The sequence below is a fragment of the Grus americana genome, chromosome 22, assembly GCF_028858705.1.
Source record: "Grus americana isolate bGruAme1 chromosome 22, bGruAme1.mat, whole genome shotgun sequence".
NCBI lineage: Eukaryota > Metazoa > Chordata > Aves > Gruiformes > Gruidae > Grus > Grus americana.
In genome coordinates, this window is record NC_072873.1 from 761,043 (window position 1) to 776,524 (window position 15,482).

The following is a 15,482-nucleotide window of genomic DNA, read 5'->3' on the forward strand; positions in this document are numbered from 1 at the left end:
GAGTCTGTTTATTCCTCCCTGCTTCCTGACTCCAAGGACACAGCACAGCTTACAGGGGTACTTTCTCTGATCGCCATATGAATAACTTTTACTGATGAGCATCCTCTCCATCTCAAACTCTGCTCTTGCACAGTCTATTTTAGATGTTAATAGCATCTGTCACAAGAGCATCTAAATTTTAAGTGTCCATCTTTAGATCAGTAGGGTGCTAAACTGCATCATATCAAAGCACTTTGCCTCTCTCAGGTTTATCAAAGAGTAGCTCATTTAACCTCTGCCTTTTCTGCACTGTGAAGATAAAGTGGTCAACAGTTAGACAAGGGGGAGAGAGCTGAAACCTCTTTCAAAGGAGGATTTTGGTCCCCTGCTTCTCCGCTTTTCTTGCACCTAGTTTAAATTCCTCATTTTATTCTGCCATCTGTGTGTGTTTGCCATACTGTCCTTTCTGTCCTGCGTTATTGTTTGTCTTATTTCTCCCCTTAGGCAAATGAAGACGTTACTCAAATTGTGGAGATTTTCCCCTCTGGCCCTAGCAAATGGAACTGGCTGACTCGACGCCTCGTGGAGTTCACATCTTCTGGGAGCGTTCTCCTGTTTGTCACCAAGAAGGCAAATGCAGAAGAGCTGGCCAATAACCTTAAGCAGGAGGATCATAATCTAGGGCTGCTTCATGGTGACATGGACCAGAGTGAGAGGAATAAAGTCATTTCAGAATTTAAGAAAAAGGGGATCCCGATACTGGTAGCTACTGATGTGGCAGGTATGTGACGTTGTAAGAAACAGCAGCTCGTACAAGTTGTGGATATTGGCAGAAAGGGTAACACAAGTCAGTGGAAGGCAACAAGGTTGGCATCTACACCTGCTGAGCGCTGTGTTCCAGATGTTTTTTCAGGAGTACACAGTATTAGCAAGGGATTTATTTTTAAAGTCTTTTAATTATGTTTAAATTACAGTCCAACAGATATTTTATAATACACAGAAAGAAAATCTGCTCGCTCTTAAGGGAGAAGTTGCTCTTCGTTAATCAGCTGACACATTATGCATGCTTAAACAAAGAGGAAATGGACACACCTGAAGCCTTCTCTAGAACAGCTTTTTTACCCAGATGTTTAGCTGAACAGTGAATTTCAGTGTCCTTTATTAAAGCCCCCTCTCTTCCTTAGAACAACAGTCATTTAAAGAGATCTCTTCCATCTCTAATCCTGTGAATTTGGGGATCCATGTAACTTACACTACCCTTGGAGAAGATACTGCTACACTTAAGATAACAAAGAGTTTTAGCCTAGGAATGGTGTCTTAACTGGGGGGCGTTCCTGTGGATGCTCCTTTCGTGTGCTGGAGCAGAATGAGGTGATGTGCTGGTATGAATGGGACTGCTTTGAGTTCATTCAGGATAATCACACTTACTGCTGTGTTGTTCTTTATTACAGCTCGTGGGTTAGATATTCCTTCCATTAAGACTGTGATCAATTATGATGTGGCTCGGGACATAGATACACACACCCATAGAATAGGTCGTACTGGCAGAGCAGGCGAGAAGGGAGTTGCCTACACTCTGCTGACTCCCAAAGACAGTAACTTCGCTGGTGATCTTGTCAGAAATCTGGAAGGCGCCAATCAACACGTTTCCAAAGAGCTGTTGGATCTAGCAATGCAGGTACGAACAAGCAAAACTCATTGAGTAGAGGAAGGTTCCTTCCAGGATTAGCACAAAATCAGGAGCTCAGGGACTTGTTTCTGGCTCTATCATACATTTGCAATGACCTTTTGGTAACCTATACTGTTTTTTAAATAGGCTTTCTATTGGTTTTTATGGCCTTTGAAAGAATCCGGAAAGACATGAAGATTTTGAAACACAGTATGTGATCTATTTTGGGGTCAGGCACTGCCTAGGAAATTAGGAGCTGTAATCTGGCTGATGCCAGCAGAGCACTCCAGCTCCAGTATCTCATTACAATCAGATTTTCGATATGCATTTATGGAAGGCACCTGGGAAATACAGCTTAGTTGAAAGGTAAACTAGAAAATAATTACAGGGATGTTCACTCTGTGAAACAGTTGTTGCTTGATCATTATACCTGCTTGGCAGTGCTGTCTGGCAGGCTTGCTATATATAGGTATGACGGATAGCTGAAGAAACTGTACTTGTGCCACTGTACTCATCAACTCTCTAAGTTCTTGTCTTTTCCTGCCCGTGTAGCTGCAAGAGAGAGCAAAGGCGTTTTGGTAATTCCCAAATTCAGAGATAGATTAGCATGCTTGTGGCTTCATTGCCGAGGAGCTTGGACATTAGCTGCTAGAAGTAAATATTTTTTCTGAGGTACAGAGGCAGCGTTTTCAGAAGGGACAGAATTTGTGAGGCAGAAGCTGCCTTTGAGAGGATAGTTTATTGGCTTGGGTCACTGGCTTCTTCAGGTTTGAAGGAACTACAGGGCATAAAAAGAGGTGCAACCAACCATTATTTAAAAACCTGGTAATGGGAAGTCTGGTTGGACTGCCCTTTCCTGGCCACTGCTTGTTGCAGGACATTTTGCTGACAGAACCTCATTTCTCCTTAGCCAGGCAGTGGGCTAAATCAATAAAAGCCAAGTATGAGCAAGTGCAGAGCTCCCAAGTAAATGGCATTAGAGATCGCATTTATTCCTGGATTTATTAGAATACAACCCCCCAAAACTTTAACATGGATGGAAGTTCAGGACAAAAAGTTTTCATAAAAAGCATTTGTAACAAAAAGCTTCAGACCCACATGACAACTTTCTACAGCTTAGTTTCAAAGCGCTGTGGTCTGTCACATCCCATCCCCTTGCAACAGCCATGTTGTTGAATTGGAAACGGTGTATTTATATTCTTCTTTTGAAACGTTCAAAGTCCTCCTTTTCTGAGCCTCATTACATGCATGTATGAAGCTGCTTATTCCCCGTGTTGAGAAGCATTTGTCCTTCTTTTGCACAGAATCCATGGTTCCGGAAATCACGTTTCAAAGGAGGAAAAGGCAAGAAGCTGAATATTGGTGGTGGTGGCTTAGGATACCGTGAACGTCCTGGTCTGGGATCAGAAAATTCTGTAAGTAGAAATGTTGAAGAAGTCGTTTACAGATTCTTGGAACTTTTAAACTTAGTATTGACTTCTCTTTAATTTAAAAAATCTTAGTACTGGAGTATAGCCTCTGCTTTCAAATGTTTTCATAGCTCGGAATCTCGCAGAGTTAGTATCAGAAATATCTCAAATTAAACTGTCCTGTGCTGTTACCCTCTTGTCAAGAGCTGCCTTCTTTAGGGCCAGAGCGATCCAGAAGGTTTGGAAATTCTTCCCAAAAGAGACTGTCAATGCAAAATAAATGTTAATAAATTACTTGAAAAGCCATTTCCAGGCTGATTCTTGGCAGCAAAAATTCCTGCAGCATTAGGAACACTTACTAAGTTATATCCATGCTAGGAAAACAGCTCATTGCCAAGATGTGTGGGGACAGAGTTTAACCGTAGACATGTTGAACACACATCATGTTCAGCATCTTTCCAAAAGTCACAGCTGAAGCCTTGTTCACATTTTGTCTTGGCTATGACCTCTGTGAAGATCTCCATTTGATTGCATTTTGCTTTTGCTTGGACTGTAAGGAACTGGGAAATGTGGTTATACTGTGGACTAGTGAGTCGCTAAGACTTATGCATCTTTACTTTTCTGTCATCCTCAAGGTCATGGGGCAAACTGTTCTGCTGCTCAGTGCTCTCCAGAAGTTAGTCATCCTTCATAGATGTATTTCCTGAGTGCAGGGTCAAGATAAATTCAGAGAACGGTTGAATTGAATGTGTCTGTGTTGGATAAATCTCTCCAGTTGCCCTTTGTCTTTTTGCATAGGACCGTGGAAACAACAACAGTGTGATGAGTAACTATGAGGCATACAAGCCATCCACTGGGGCAATGGGAGACAGACTTACGGCGATGAAAGCAGCATTTCAGGTTGGTGCGAACACTTGTACTCCAAGTTCTAACTCAAAAGGAAAGGAAATAACATGGAAAAAATTTGCTACTGATGATTCAAGACAATTTTTTTTTTCTCCCCTGAAAATGCAGAAACCCTCTTGACTTGAGGGAAGGTGAGTTTGGTAGTTGTGGCCGTGTCTCATCCACTTGGAGCACACACTCAGCATTGCAGTCCAAAGTGGAAGAATTAGTATGCAGGCTGGACTGAACGTGTTTGCACAAAGTTAATTTGCCAAACTTAGTTTGTTTCTGCTGCCTCTCTGGTCTCTTTCCCTTCTGGATTCTGCTCCGTGGCTTGATCCTATTTAGGTTGCTTAGCAGCAATAGTGTAATTGTAATCAAAAGAATCGGGGAACAGAGAAACCCTTTCTCTTCAGTGTAAAAATTAACTCCAGAATATAGGAGTTCCCTTGTTTCTGTGGTCTGGTAGCAGATGTCCGTTACTAATTCTGTGTTCATAAGCACAGCAGGAATGTAATCACTCCAAGACTGACTTTTTATAGGAACTCTTTTTACCTAGGGGCTTCTCAGAATTCAAGACAGGCTTGTGTATGCATGATGACTGCATGTTTTGTGGTGCAGTGTAGAGCCAAACATGCTCTCTTTTTTCTTTCTGTCTCTTTCCGGCAGTCCCAGTATAAGAGCCACTTTGTTGCTGCAAGCTTAAATAATCAAAAGACTGGTAGCTCCGCTGCTGGTGCTAGTGGCTGGACCAGTGCTGGGAGCTTGAACTCAGTACCGACGAGTTCAGCACAGCAAAATGCTGCAAATCCTGACAGCCCAATTGCAGCCGCCGCAGCAGCAAAGGGTGTTCCAGGTTTCACCAGCACGGGGAATTTGAGTAGCGTTCCCACCTTTCCAAGTGTTGGAGTACATGGCTTCAACAACACAAATGCCAGCACCAACAATCGAGAAGGCAGCAGCAGCAGCAGCACCAGTGTTGCCACTGCTGGTGGCGGTGGTGGCAGCGGTGGTGTTGGTGGCAGTGGTGGTGGCGGCATTGTCAGAGAACGATACAACGACAACCGGAACAGTCGCCACAATGAGGTCCCGCGCCGTGGAGAGGGCGGTGGTCGCTACAATGATGTGCAACGCCACGGAGAAGGAGGCGGTCGCCACAGTGACGCTTACCGCCACGGAGAGGGCCGACACGGCGACAACCATCGCCACGGTGAAAGCCGGCACTTTGCTGATGTGGGCAGTGGCAATCGCAATAATGGCGACAGCAGGAATAGCAACGAAGGTAGGAACAACGAGAGCAGGAATGGTGAGAACAGGAAGGATGCCAACAGCCGAGACAACAAGACAGATGGTTTTGCTGTCCCAGAGCCCCCAAAACGTAAGAAGAGCCGGTGGGACAGTTAAAAGCTGATGTTTCACAGCCTGGAATCTCTGCAGGTAGTGGTGTCTTTTTCCAGAGGATTTTTTGGGGTTTTTGGTAACTGGTTGTTGAGCAGTTGGGGGAGGAGGAGGAAACCATGCGAACTTCCTGTGCAGGTCTGGGCCGGTACATCTGCGGACAGATTCACTCTAATGATGCGTACACACAGTGCTTAGTCAAAGAGAAATCATTTTGATAAAGCTCCCTGGGTTCTGCTTTTAAACATTCAGTGCTCAAGTGACTCTCCGCTGGATTTAAACAGACCTTCTTGACAAGAAAGAAGCTGTTTCATGTCCTTGGAACGTTAAGAAACTGTTGTCCATAGAAGTATAAAGTAGTCTTTTCTTAACCAGCGTTCACATTTAAAAAACCAGTCCATCTAGAGATGCTCAGGACCCACCTGTTAAACATTAATCTTTCAGCAATTTGTTTGGTATGGTGAGTTCTTCCCCAATCTCTTCTTTTTACATATTCTCTTATCCCCAAATAATTTGTCCCCCAGGTTGCCCCTTACATTTCTCCCCATCAACTAAGAATGTATCAGTTTGCGTTGCTGAAGGTGGGAAGAAGCAAGTTGATTTTTTGCTTTCCTTTTTTTTTAAATTTTTTATGAAGCTGTTCAAGGGATCGTTCTCCAGCCCAGCTAACCACGAATTCACGTGTAGTGTAGGATGGACTCCCTGGCTTCTTTGTGGTCAGTACATCAATCCCATTGCCCAGGTATTTTTTTCTTGTAAAGAATCTCTTCTTTCTTAATAACCTTCATTTTGGCAGAAGCCTGCATAGCAAACATGTGTCTGCTGTGCCTATGCACCCTCTGTTGTGAGAGGGCTGAGTGCTTTCTTCAAATTAAAAAAAACAAAAGGGAAAAAATGTAGATATGCCACAAGAGTCAAAGGCTGGTGCCCCCCATGAAGCATAGCTAAATGAAGAGGCTTCCTTCAGAAATTCAGGGACCTGCTGCTCAGAAGCCTTTAGGGAGAACCTGACAAGTGATTGCTGAAGTGGAACAGCTCAAATATCGCCCCATATTGGACACATGTAGTTAAAAATGTAAAATGTTGCTTGACCGTTTTTAACTTGTTGTGTGTATTATCTGATTTTTAACTTTTTTTTTTGTTTGCGCCATAAAGGTAAGGAAGAACTCTTTTGTTGAAACATGTCAGCTCCCACCTCTGTCTTGTTTCTACTGAAAGAAGTATCAGAAACTGTCAGGTTTTTGTGACATTGTGATGTTTTCTTTATCAGCTGTGCATTTACTTTCTGCTTGCTCTAGTAAATGTTTTATTACTGGGACAAAAATATCTAGCATGTGCTTTTTATTCTCCACTTCTTCCTTTGGCTGATTTGGCATTTGAATGGAGATTTGACTGGCTGGAGATTTGACTGTGTCCCTTCCTTTCACCAGAAGTTGTGGATTGTAGTTGATAAAAGACTTCCTGTGGTTTTCCTCAGTTTCTTTTCACCCCAAACTGCTTTGCAAACTCTGTTTTAGGTTCAAAGCCTCGTGGGGAATAGATTTTTCTCCATTTTACAAGTGGGAAGGATACAGCCTGGGGCATGTTGCTCCTCCCAGCCTTTCGTGGAGTCATTGGCAGAGCTGAAAAGAGAACTCTGGCAGCAATCTTGTGATCTGACTTGCATGTGTACTGGTGTCAGCTAAGACAGAAACTGGATTATTTGGGACGCCTCACTAACTAGTTCTAATCTGTTGGGATTTTTTTAAGAATAGTTTCCACTTGAATTATCTAATCGTGGTCCAGGCAGAAACCTCATTGTGCTGGTTTGAGCTCTGCATGTTTAGTATTAAGACAAGGATTTTCCAGGGCAGATGTGGCAGGGGGTTAGGACCAACTCTTGAGTTCCCCCTTTCCTTATCACACTTAAGGTTTATCACTCTGCACAATTAAAGATTTGAGTTTCAAAACAAACAAAATAGCTCCACAGTCTGAAGTTGCCATCTGCTCCTTCCCTTCCTGGATCTCAGCTTGCTGCCCCTGGGAACTGGCCACGTATGTGGCTTATGCCAGGGTTTCTCCCCTTCTTTTTAATGCATCCCTCTGCTGTTCAATAGGATTATCGAAATTCCTCACCCCTCTCTCAGCTACCAGGACCCTCTTGAGACTTCAGTGCGTAAATATTGAGCATGGAGAGAGACCTATAAATGTCAGTTCACAGGTCCGTGTTAGGTCTGTAAGAGGGTTGATTCCTTCTCCGCAGAACAAGGTAGCAGTGTGAGCAACGTGCCAGCTACCCTGAAAGAGAATCTCTCTCCTTGCAGTGGCAGGGTGTGCTGCTTGCTTCTAAAGAGACCAGAGCACAGCTCGCAGCTGAGCAAATCACTTGCAGGAAGCTCAGGTTTGTTTGTTGAGTGTAACCCTGGGGTTCTGCTCCTGCCTCTGTGCCTGCGCATCAGTCACCCCTCTCTGCCACTCGTCCCCTGGAGTGGGGCAAACACTGCCACCACCCAGCCGTGCTCAGAGCCCTCTTCACGTCGTACAGCGCTGGCTCTCTTGGATGGGAGGTGGTGCGGACGTGCCTGATGCTGCACCGTTTTCTGGACCATTTAAAGAATGTGAATCCTGAGCCCTTCCCTTCCCAGATGCGCCTCCTGGCTCTCTAATCCTCGTGACTCACTTTGTATCTTAGCCTTTCACTGGAAGATCTGGGAATGCACAGAATGAGTTACATGTTTTCTGTCACTGTCTTTATCATGAAATTACTGCCTTGAGGGACTGCGTTAGAGCAGGTAGGAAAAAACCTCTCCGTGCTACCACCACCAAGCTGTTTAATTTTAACCGGCATATGTACCCCATCTCCCAACGGCGTCGTAATTCTCCCCTCCCCTGTGGTCTGACTGAACTGCCTGGGCTGGACATTGCAAACTCCTTGGGAATGTCATTTCCCATCAGGGTGATGAGCTTTCCCAGGCAGCGCACGTGCAGCAGAGCGGGTGGGAGAAGTCGGGGCTGCCTTGTCCCCTGGGCGCAGGCCTGGCTGTGAACGTGGCTGGGTTCCCAGCCCTTTACCCTCTCTGCCACCCTCCAGCAACCTGTCGCTCTGCGTGACACCATTGAGCCCGTGCTGGAGTTTGAGGACAGAAGCAAGCCGTACAGACTGTCTCTTTATTTACTTTTTAGCCTGCAAAAAAGATTCCAGGGCCAAGGCTCTTGCACGCAGTGGTCTGTGTGCTTACTGACAGCTGTGCTGTAATGCCTGGGGCGCCCAGGCACTTTGCTGCGCCCTTCCCAGGCCGTAAAGCTTGGCCTCCCTCCCTTAGCCCATCGTATCCCAGTGACTCGTGCTCCCTGTTTGCGGCTGAGCGTTGCGTGTTGGGCCCCACGGTATGTGTGAGCTGCGCAGGGATGTAAGGGCAGGGTGAGCTGCAGAATGGTGCTGTGGGCACTATCCACTCTGCCTGCCCCGGGCTGTACAATGCAGGAATTGGTGTGAAAAAGGGTGTCAGACTATGGACTCATTGAATCAGCTTTATGCACACTGGAGTTGAAGTCACCTTCCAGACTGTTGAGGTAAGACTGAGGCCTGGAGGATTGGTCCCTGGTGATGATTCAAGGCTTTGCATGCACAGACATCACTTACATCAATCACTTGCGCGTGGAAGGAAATGAGGTTTTGAACTGGCTGCTCGTTTTTAGGCCAGGCAGGTAGAAGCAGCGAGAGCACGCCGTCCCTGGCTGCGAGGGGAAGGGAACTGTGTTGTTCCGGCTGCTATCCCCTACCCCACCTCTCCGTGCAAGCATAAAAGGAGCGCAAAGCGTGGGGATCAGCGTCTTTCCAGGCACAGCTGGATGTCCAGATGGGAGAGACACTGTTCACAGCATCGTTTCCAGCTCTTTGTTTAGGTTGGGGTGACGCTGGTTCAGGTCTGTTACATCCACTATGTTTTCCCCACAGGCTTTCTGGTTCATCTCCTGGGTCAGACAAGGCAAAAGGTTATCCGAGGCAAAGGAGCCGGGGATGTAGCCCGGCAGGCTGGCACGGGCCAGGAGCAGCAGCCCCCGCTGCTGCATGCCCCCTGCCCCTCGCCCCGCCAGGCTCGTGCTGAAGCTCATGGTGGCGTGGGATGCCAGCCCGCCGTAGCAGCAGCTCCCCGCTGCGCTGGTGGCACGCGCCTTCTGCTTGAAGTCCAGCGCCAGGCTTCTCCGAAAATGGGCTTTCTTAATCTCCGCCTGCACCTGAGGGAGAGATTGAAGATGGCTGCTGGTGCCCAGAGCCAGCAAAACAGCCTTCCCTTCCCTTCCCTTCCCTTCCCTTCCCACTCCTAGTGATTTATTTAATTTTTTTCCTCCCCTGCTTCCAAATCCTATTGGGAGGGATGGATCCAAGTTTTCCCTCTGGTTATCCCAGCCTGGGGACTATGGGTTAACTTCCCTGACCCTAAAAGGGCTGTAACAGGGAGCTCAGCTGCTCACACTTCTAACTTACCTCCCCATTGCAAAAGCAGTAGATAAAAGCCACAAAGAAACCCTGCCAGAAAGAGACAGAGGTGGAGTTTGAGTCCTGAGCCGGGATGCGTATGTGCGCCTCCCCCTCCGCCCCCAGACGAGCATCGCTCGGTGTTTGGAGCGGGGCCGGCAGCCCCGTGTCGACGTACCTGAGACGAGTTAAAGAGCATCTCGTAGTGCATCTGGATCTGCCACAGGACCCCAGAGACTTCGGTGTAGGGCATGGCCATGAACACCACGTAATGGACTCCGAAAAGCGGCATCAGCACCAGCGTGGACTTCAGCAGCTTCCTGAGAGGAGAAACGCTCTGAGCCGCTCGCCAGGACCTGCCAGCCGGCCTGCAGCCCCCTCGCAGGCGTTGGTAAGCGTCCTAGCGAAGAGGGCAGGCGCTTTAGCTTCTGCCGCTGCCGCAGCTGGTCTGCGCGTAGCTATTGCGCGCTGTCCGGCTTGGAGAAGGGAGCCGGCAGAGCCCGAGCTCCTGAGCCTGCTGTTCCAATCAAGCTGAGCTGCCAGAAGCGCTGGCTGCCATCGTCCTGCCACCCTCCCTCGCTCCTGCGGCCGTTCCCACGCCCCTGCTCTTCGTTCGAGGAGAAGCCGTCTCAGCTGAACAGGCAGAAGCTGAGCCAGACCAGGGCCAGGACACGGTTTTGCTGCTGCCGACACTTGCCTGTACTGCTGCCGGGGGTCCAGCTTCCCTGTGTTCGTCTCCCAGAGCTTGGAGGCCAGCACCCGGACGATGTTGAGGAAGAGGAAGAAGTTCACCTGCCAACAGACACCCGCTGCAGTTCTGTCGCCCGCAGTGACCTGGGCCTGCCCGAGCAGCCCCCCGGGGTGAGGACAGGCGGTTCTGGGTGAGCTGCAGGCAGGGACGCAGGGTGATGCTGTGGTCAGAGCAGGGAGGGACCAGTGCCCCTGGACCCCTCTGCACCATGCGGGCCCTCCCTGGGTGCCAGGGCGGCTGGGGACATGCTCCAGCGGCCACAAGCAAACAGTTCTGGGTCTCTATCGATCCCCTTTCCCCAAAACGGATGGGGAGATTCAGCCAGGGGATTCTTACCACGATGGAGGCCAAGATGGGGACCTGATAAATCCACTTCATGTTCCCCGCGCTGAGGTCCCAGCACCTGAAGAGACCAGTAAAGAAACACCTTGGAAAAACCTGGGATCACCGGTAAGGAAAATCACTGGCTGATGGCTCCCCGTACCCACAGCCACAGCCACCGTCCCCGTCCTCCCACCCTTCACCTCCCCGGGTGAGGAGTTTGTGTCCACCTTGACCCAACAGCAGCCGTGCTATGAGCATCCATAACCGTCGTGGTGTTGCAAATCAGCTTTAAATTAGCATTAACCTTCCTGAGAGCTCCTTGGCCATCTAAAACTCTTGTTGTGCATTCTGTGGCTTTTCTCATTTTAAAATGTTTAACTTTAGCACACGCCCTTTAGCATTTATCTTCGCACTGTTTATTGATCAGTTTGTGGTGTAAACCTGCACCCAGCTTCCTTCCAAATGCAGAACAAAAGCACTATTGGTCTAGATTACTGACAGTTTTATGAACAAGCCTTGTACATGTGTCGAGGCCTCTTGTTCTTTTTGGAAAATTTTCATTTTGAAAAGTTCTGGTGCCCACAGATTTTTTTTGCTAGCATTTGCAACCAGTCTTTCCCTCCCCAAAGGGCTGTCAGAGAAGGTAGACCTACGTACTGTGTATCGGCCAGGGAGGCCCTGATGCTGGCCCAGACAGACACAAACACAGCGGGGAGACCTAGAGAGGCAAGAACCAGAGTGAGGAGCATGGATGAAGCATCACGTTTGCAGACCAAACCAGTTCCTGGCAGCTCGTCTGCATCCCATGACCTTATCTGGGCACTCAGCACTGCTCAACCATGGCTGATGCCACAGCTCCCAACTGGTCTCAGTGGCCACAGCGTTGGGTTGGGGTCCATGCTTACCCCAGCCGATGATGATGAGGACCCACAGGTAGTTCTTGTTGGAGAGGAAGGCCATGAAGATCAGGCTGTGCAGGTAGAGACCCTCCACCAGGATCCAGTAGTGGTTGGTGGCCAGAAAATAAAGGAAGAGAGTCACCGCCACCTTGCAGCCAACCTGTGGATATATGGTCAGAGAGGTGCTGTCAGGCTGTTCCCTGAAAGCAAAACCTGGTGGCTTTTGCTCTCTGGCCAGCAAAACCCAGGCTGTGCCCCATGCATGGCTCACGTTCCTCCTCGTGCGGGGAGCTACATCTTCCTTGGGATGTGCCAGCATTGGACATAGAGCAGGAGCTCTAGGTATTTCCCACAGGAGGGGTATTTCCCATACCAGGGTGCTTCGAGCTCAGACAGGCTGTGAGACCTGTGTCCCCTGTGGCTCTGATCCCTACTGTGGGACCAGGATGGGGAGAAGCTGGGCAGAGCTGTAGGTGGCCCTTGATCCCTCCCCAGCTGCATCGCCCCTGAGCGGCGCAGCCCCAACCTGGTGCATCCCCCAGCAGCAGGTCTCCTAAATCCCCTTTTCCCCTGATCCTGCCTCTGATCTTGGCACGCCACTTGCCAGGTGGCTCCGTTGTCCTGGCGAGGGACCCATTTCTGCCTTGAAGTCTTCCTCCCGCATCTTCTCCGTCTCACTGGCCAGTGTGCCCGAGTAGAGCACCATGTCCTTCACAAAGATGCTCACCGCCCGGCAGATGAAGGAGGTGAAGAGGTGGACGTGGATGTAGTTGCGTGTGCAGTGCAGGCGCCTACGGAGAAGGGGTGCGACACAAGCCCAGCCCCAGCTGCCCAACAAGCTCATCACACATGGGCTCAGGCAGCGGGGGGGTCCCAGAGAAGGTGGGCTCCAAGGTGTCAGCCCTCCCATGGGCACAGAAGCCAGATCTGGGGGCAAGTGGGGTGTCAAGAGCAGGGTGGAGCGGATGGGGAGCTGGTCATGCTGGGGGTGTTTTGGGGCTTTGGGAAATGGGCTGATGTTTGTGCTGGGGTTTGGGGCCGGTTCCTGTTCCCTAAGGGGCTGCTCCCCTTCAGGGGGTCAAGCGTGCAGATGGGGACAAGATGGTTGCCCCCCACACGGGGATGGGGGTTCAGCTGCTCCTTACTTGAAGTACGAGAGGATGCAGACAGCGACGATGAGGGAGGCCAGGGAGATGGAGTAGCCGATGGTGTACATCAGGTGCAGGCGGTCAAACACCTCCTGGAAGAGAAGAGCTGTGCTCCACGACCCCTCTGCAGCCCAGGGCCCCCCCCTCTGCCCCCCAGCCTCTGGGCTGAGAGCACGGGAGGAGCAGGGCTTGTTTGGGGAGCGGAGGGGGAAGAGCCCCCTGCTCCCGGCACTTCCCCCAGCCTTTGCCACACGCTTCCCCGGTCCCATCCCGATGAGCAAGGTCACCTTTTCGCGGCTCCGGCTCTCGGAGGAGAAGAGCAGAGCACATTCAGTGTAATTGGCCCAGGTCTTGTTGATGCTGAGAGCCACGGCCCAAGTCCCGTCGGCGCTGCAGTACCTGTAGGCGTGACCTGGGGACGACGATGGACGCTGTGACAGCAGCAGGACACGTCCCTGCTCAGTGGAGGGTTATCACCGAGGTGAGGTCGCTCCCTGCCCGTGTGCAAGCGCTTACCTTTATGGTTGAAGTCGTAGATGTAGTCGGGGCAGGGCACCGACACCTCGTGGCTGGGGGAGCCCTTTGGCCAGCAGATGATCCCGTCCCACTCTGGAAGGCAGCTGGTGTCTGGCCAACGAGCAAAGACATCTCACTGGCTGCAAACAGGGCCGCATCGTAACCTCCGGCTTCCCCACGCGTGCACCGCACCAGGGCAAGGACACACGCTGCCACGCGATCGCCCCTGGCCTGCGGAGCGGGGGGGGCCGAGGGGCAGCCAGGGAGGGGGATGCGTCCCGTCACGTCCAACCTCCTCCTGGGGGGGGCCGAGGGCCCTCTGCACGCTCTCTGCCGTGTGCACGGGGCAGCTGGTCTGGCTAATCAGGGTGACGATTTAATTAGCACCTAATTGCACCCAGAGCAGCCACGGTGCCAGGAGCTGCACAAACCACACCAGGACCCTGCGCCCCAGGAGCTGCGCATCTCCCTGGCCCCATCCCGCTCCCATCGGAGGGGAAAACATTTCCCACAACGCAGCCAGCTCCCGTGTGCTGATCCACGTGCAGACACTACCTTTGGTCTTCTCCACGTGGGCTTTTATGTCTCTCTGACATTTCTCCTTCGCTTCCACCAGGAGATAGATCTGCTCTTCTTTTGTGAGAACATCATCGGGGTCAACCTGCCAAGACAAAACCGAAGTGACGACCCCCGCCTCCGCGTGGCTTGGCTTGGGCCAGCGGTGCCAGAGAGCTGCCACCGCCTGCGCGGAGACGTGAGCCACCTGCAGCCGGGATCCAGGAGCTGGGAGCGAAGCTGTTCTGTTCCGGCAGCACCCCAAAGGTGGTTGATGAGACACCCACAAACACTTCCTGCCTCGGGGCAGGACCCACGGCACTTCTGCTGCCACAAAACTCCCCGTCACTCCCTGCCACCAACCCCTGAAGCCAAGCAGCTAATTAACACCAAGCCCAAAAATCACAAGGGGCTCGCCGCATCCCTCCAGCCTCGCCTGCGCTGACTGTAAATCGCCCGCTCTTTCTGTTCCCCCGATGCCTCCGAGGCAGCAAACCCTGCTCGGGATGCATCAAGAAATGGAAAAACCATCACGTTGCGGTGTCTCCACGGCTGCTGGAAAGCTTTTAGCGGGAGTGAGAGGCTCTCCCCTCCCGCCCGGCTCCCACCCAGCAGCTCTGCAGAGCGGGACGTGCAGCTGGGGGACTCAGCCCCCGGCCAGAGCAAGTTGCACGATTAGCGATATTTAAAGCCAGGAGAGACCGGAGGAGCCCACGGGGCCGCACAGACTTACCAGAGCCCATACAGAGCTCAGGAGGCAGCAGCAGAGGAGAGCCACGGTGATGCCTCCCGCAGGGACGGATGCCTCCATGGTCCCACCGTGCCGCTGGGCTGGAGACCTCGGGGATGGTGAGCTGGAGAAAGCAAAGCCTTCACCTGGGGACAGCCGAATTGCTGCCGGCCCAGGGCCGCAGGTGGTGGATAGGGCTGGCGCGTTCAGCAGGACAGAGCATCTTCTGGGAGCACCTTCCCGGCTGCGGTCCCCGTCGAGGCGAGGTGGCGGCAGGGGCACAACCCGTCCCTGGGTGCTCAGGGCTGGGGGAGCACCCCGAGGTGAGTCCCCCGTCCCAGTGGGCACTGCCCTGGCAGCACTACAGGGAGCTGCTCGCAGGCTTCCGAGGCACGGGGGTTTCTCCCCCCACCATGCTTGCTGCTATTCAGTCTCCGCGCTTTGCCTGCTTTAAGCAGCTCCTGGAGCGTGTGCAAACAATTCCCGGCTGGATGGGGACGGCAGAGGTTTATTGGCTTAGCCCTAGGTGCTAAAATCCTCTTCATTCAAGGCAGATTCCTCTTTTCAGAAGCTTCTCTCACTGCCTGGTGGCTCATTTTTCAGCTGTCACAGCATCCCCCCACTGCCCCAGTCCTGCTCAGTCCCCTCCGGCCCCAGACTGGTCCCAAGGAGCCGAAGGACAGTGGGGAAAATCCCAGCGACCTGGCTGGAGGTAGGGAGGCAGAGGGTGCAAGCACGTGAGCGTCACCTCGGCACTGAT

The 15,482-nt window shown here is 51.3% G+C and overlaps 2 protein-coding genes across 5 annotated transcripts in view; one reads left to right on the plus strand and one right to left on the minus strand.

Moving 5' to 3' along the window:
- The window catches only part of DDX42 (DEAD-box helicase 42), a 19,471-nt gene extending 12,807 nt beyond the window's left edge, over positions 1-6,664 (plus strand). For all 4 annotated transcript variants that reach the window (XM_054801192.1, XM_054801193.1, XM_054801196.1 and 1 more), the window contains 5 exons: positions 484-760; positions 1,431-1,657; positions 2,953-3,063; positions 3,856-3,957; positions 4,612-6,664. In XM_054801192.1, the coding sequence (XP_054657167.1) occupies positions 484-760; positions 1,431-1,657; positions 2,953-3,063; positions 3,856-3,957; positions 4,612-5,346 (1,452 nt within the window). In that variant the 3' untranslated portion in view covers positions 5,347-6,664. The remainder of the gene's footprint in view (positions 1-483; positions 761-1,430; positions 1,658-2,952; positions 3,064-3,855; positions 3,958-4,611) is intronic.
- A 2,009-nt stretch (positions 6,665-8,673) lies between these two features.
- On the minus strand, positions 8,674-14,986 carry LOC129195329 (parathyroid hormone/parathyroid hormone-related peptide receptor-like). The gene is made up of 13 exons (XM_054801256.1): positions 14,726-14,986; positions 13,993-14,098; positions 13,438-13,548; positions 13,209-13,333; positions 12,919-13,013; positions 12,378-12,564; positions 11,780-11,933; positions 11,532-11,592; positions 10,887-10,953; positions 10,493-10,591; positions 9,978-10,115; positions 9,809-9,850; positions 8,674-9,558 (listed from the first exon to the last, which is right to left on the minus strand). Exons 1-13 carry the CDS (start codon positions 14,801-14,803, stop codon positions 9,196-9,198), a joined length of 1,626 nt encoding a protein of 541 aa, XP_054657231.1. The 5' UTR covers positions 14,804-14,986; the 3' UTR covers positions 8,674-9,195.
- Positions 14,987-15,482: the final 496 nt, after the last annotated feature.

Coding starts and splice junctions, on each gene's coding strand:
- LOC129195329 (XM_054801256.1), bottom strand. CDS start 14,803: ATGGAGGCATCCGTCCCTGCGGGAGGCATCACCGTGGCTCTCCTCTGC. Junction 12,565..12,918: donor TGCATCCTCTCGTACTTCAA/GTAAGGAGCAGC, acceptor CCTTCTCCGTAG/GCGCCTGCACTGCACACGCA. Junction 11,934..12,377: donor CAGGACAACGGAGCCACCTG/GCAAGTGGCGTG, acceptor ATATATCCACAG/GTTGGCTGCAAGGTGGCGGT.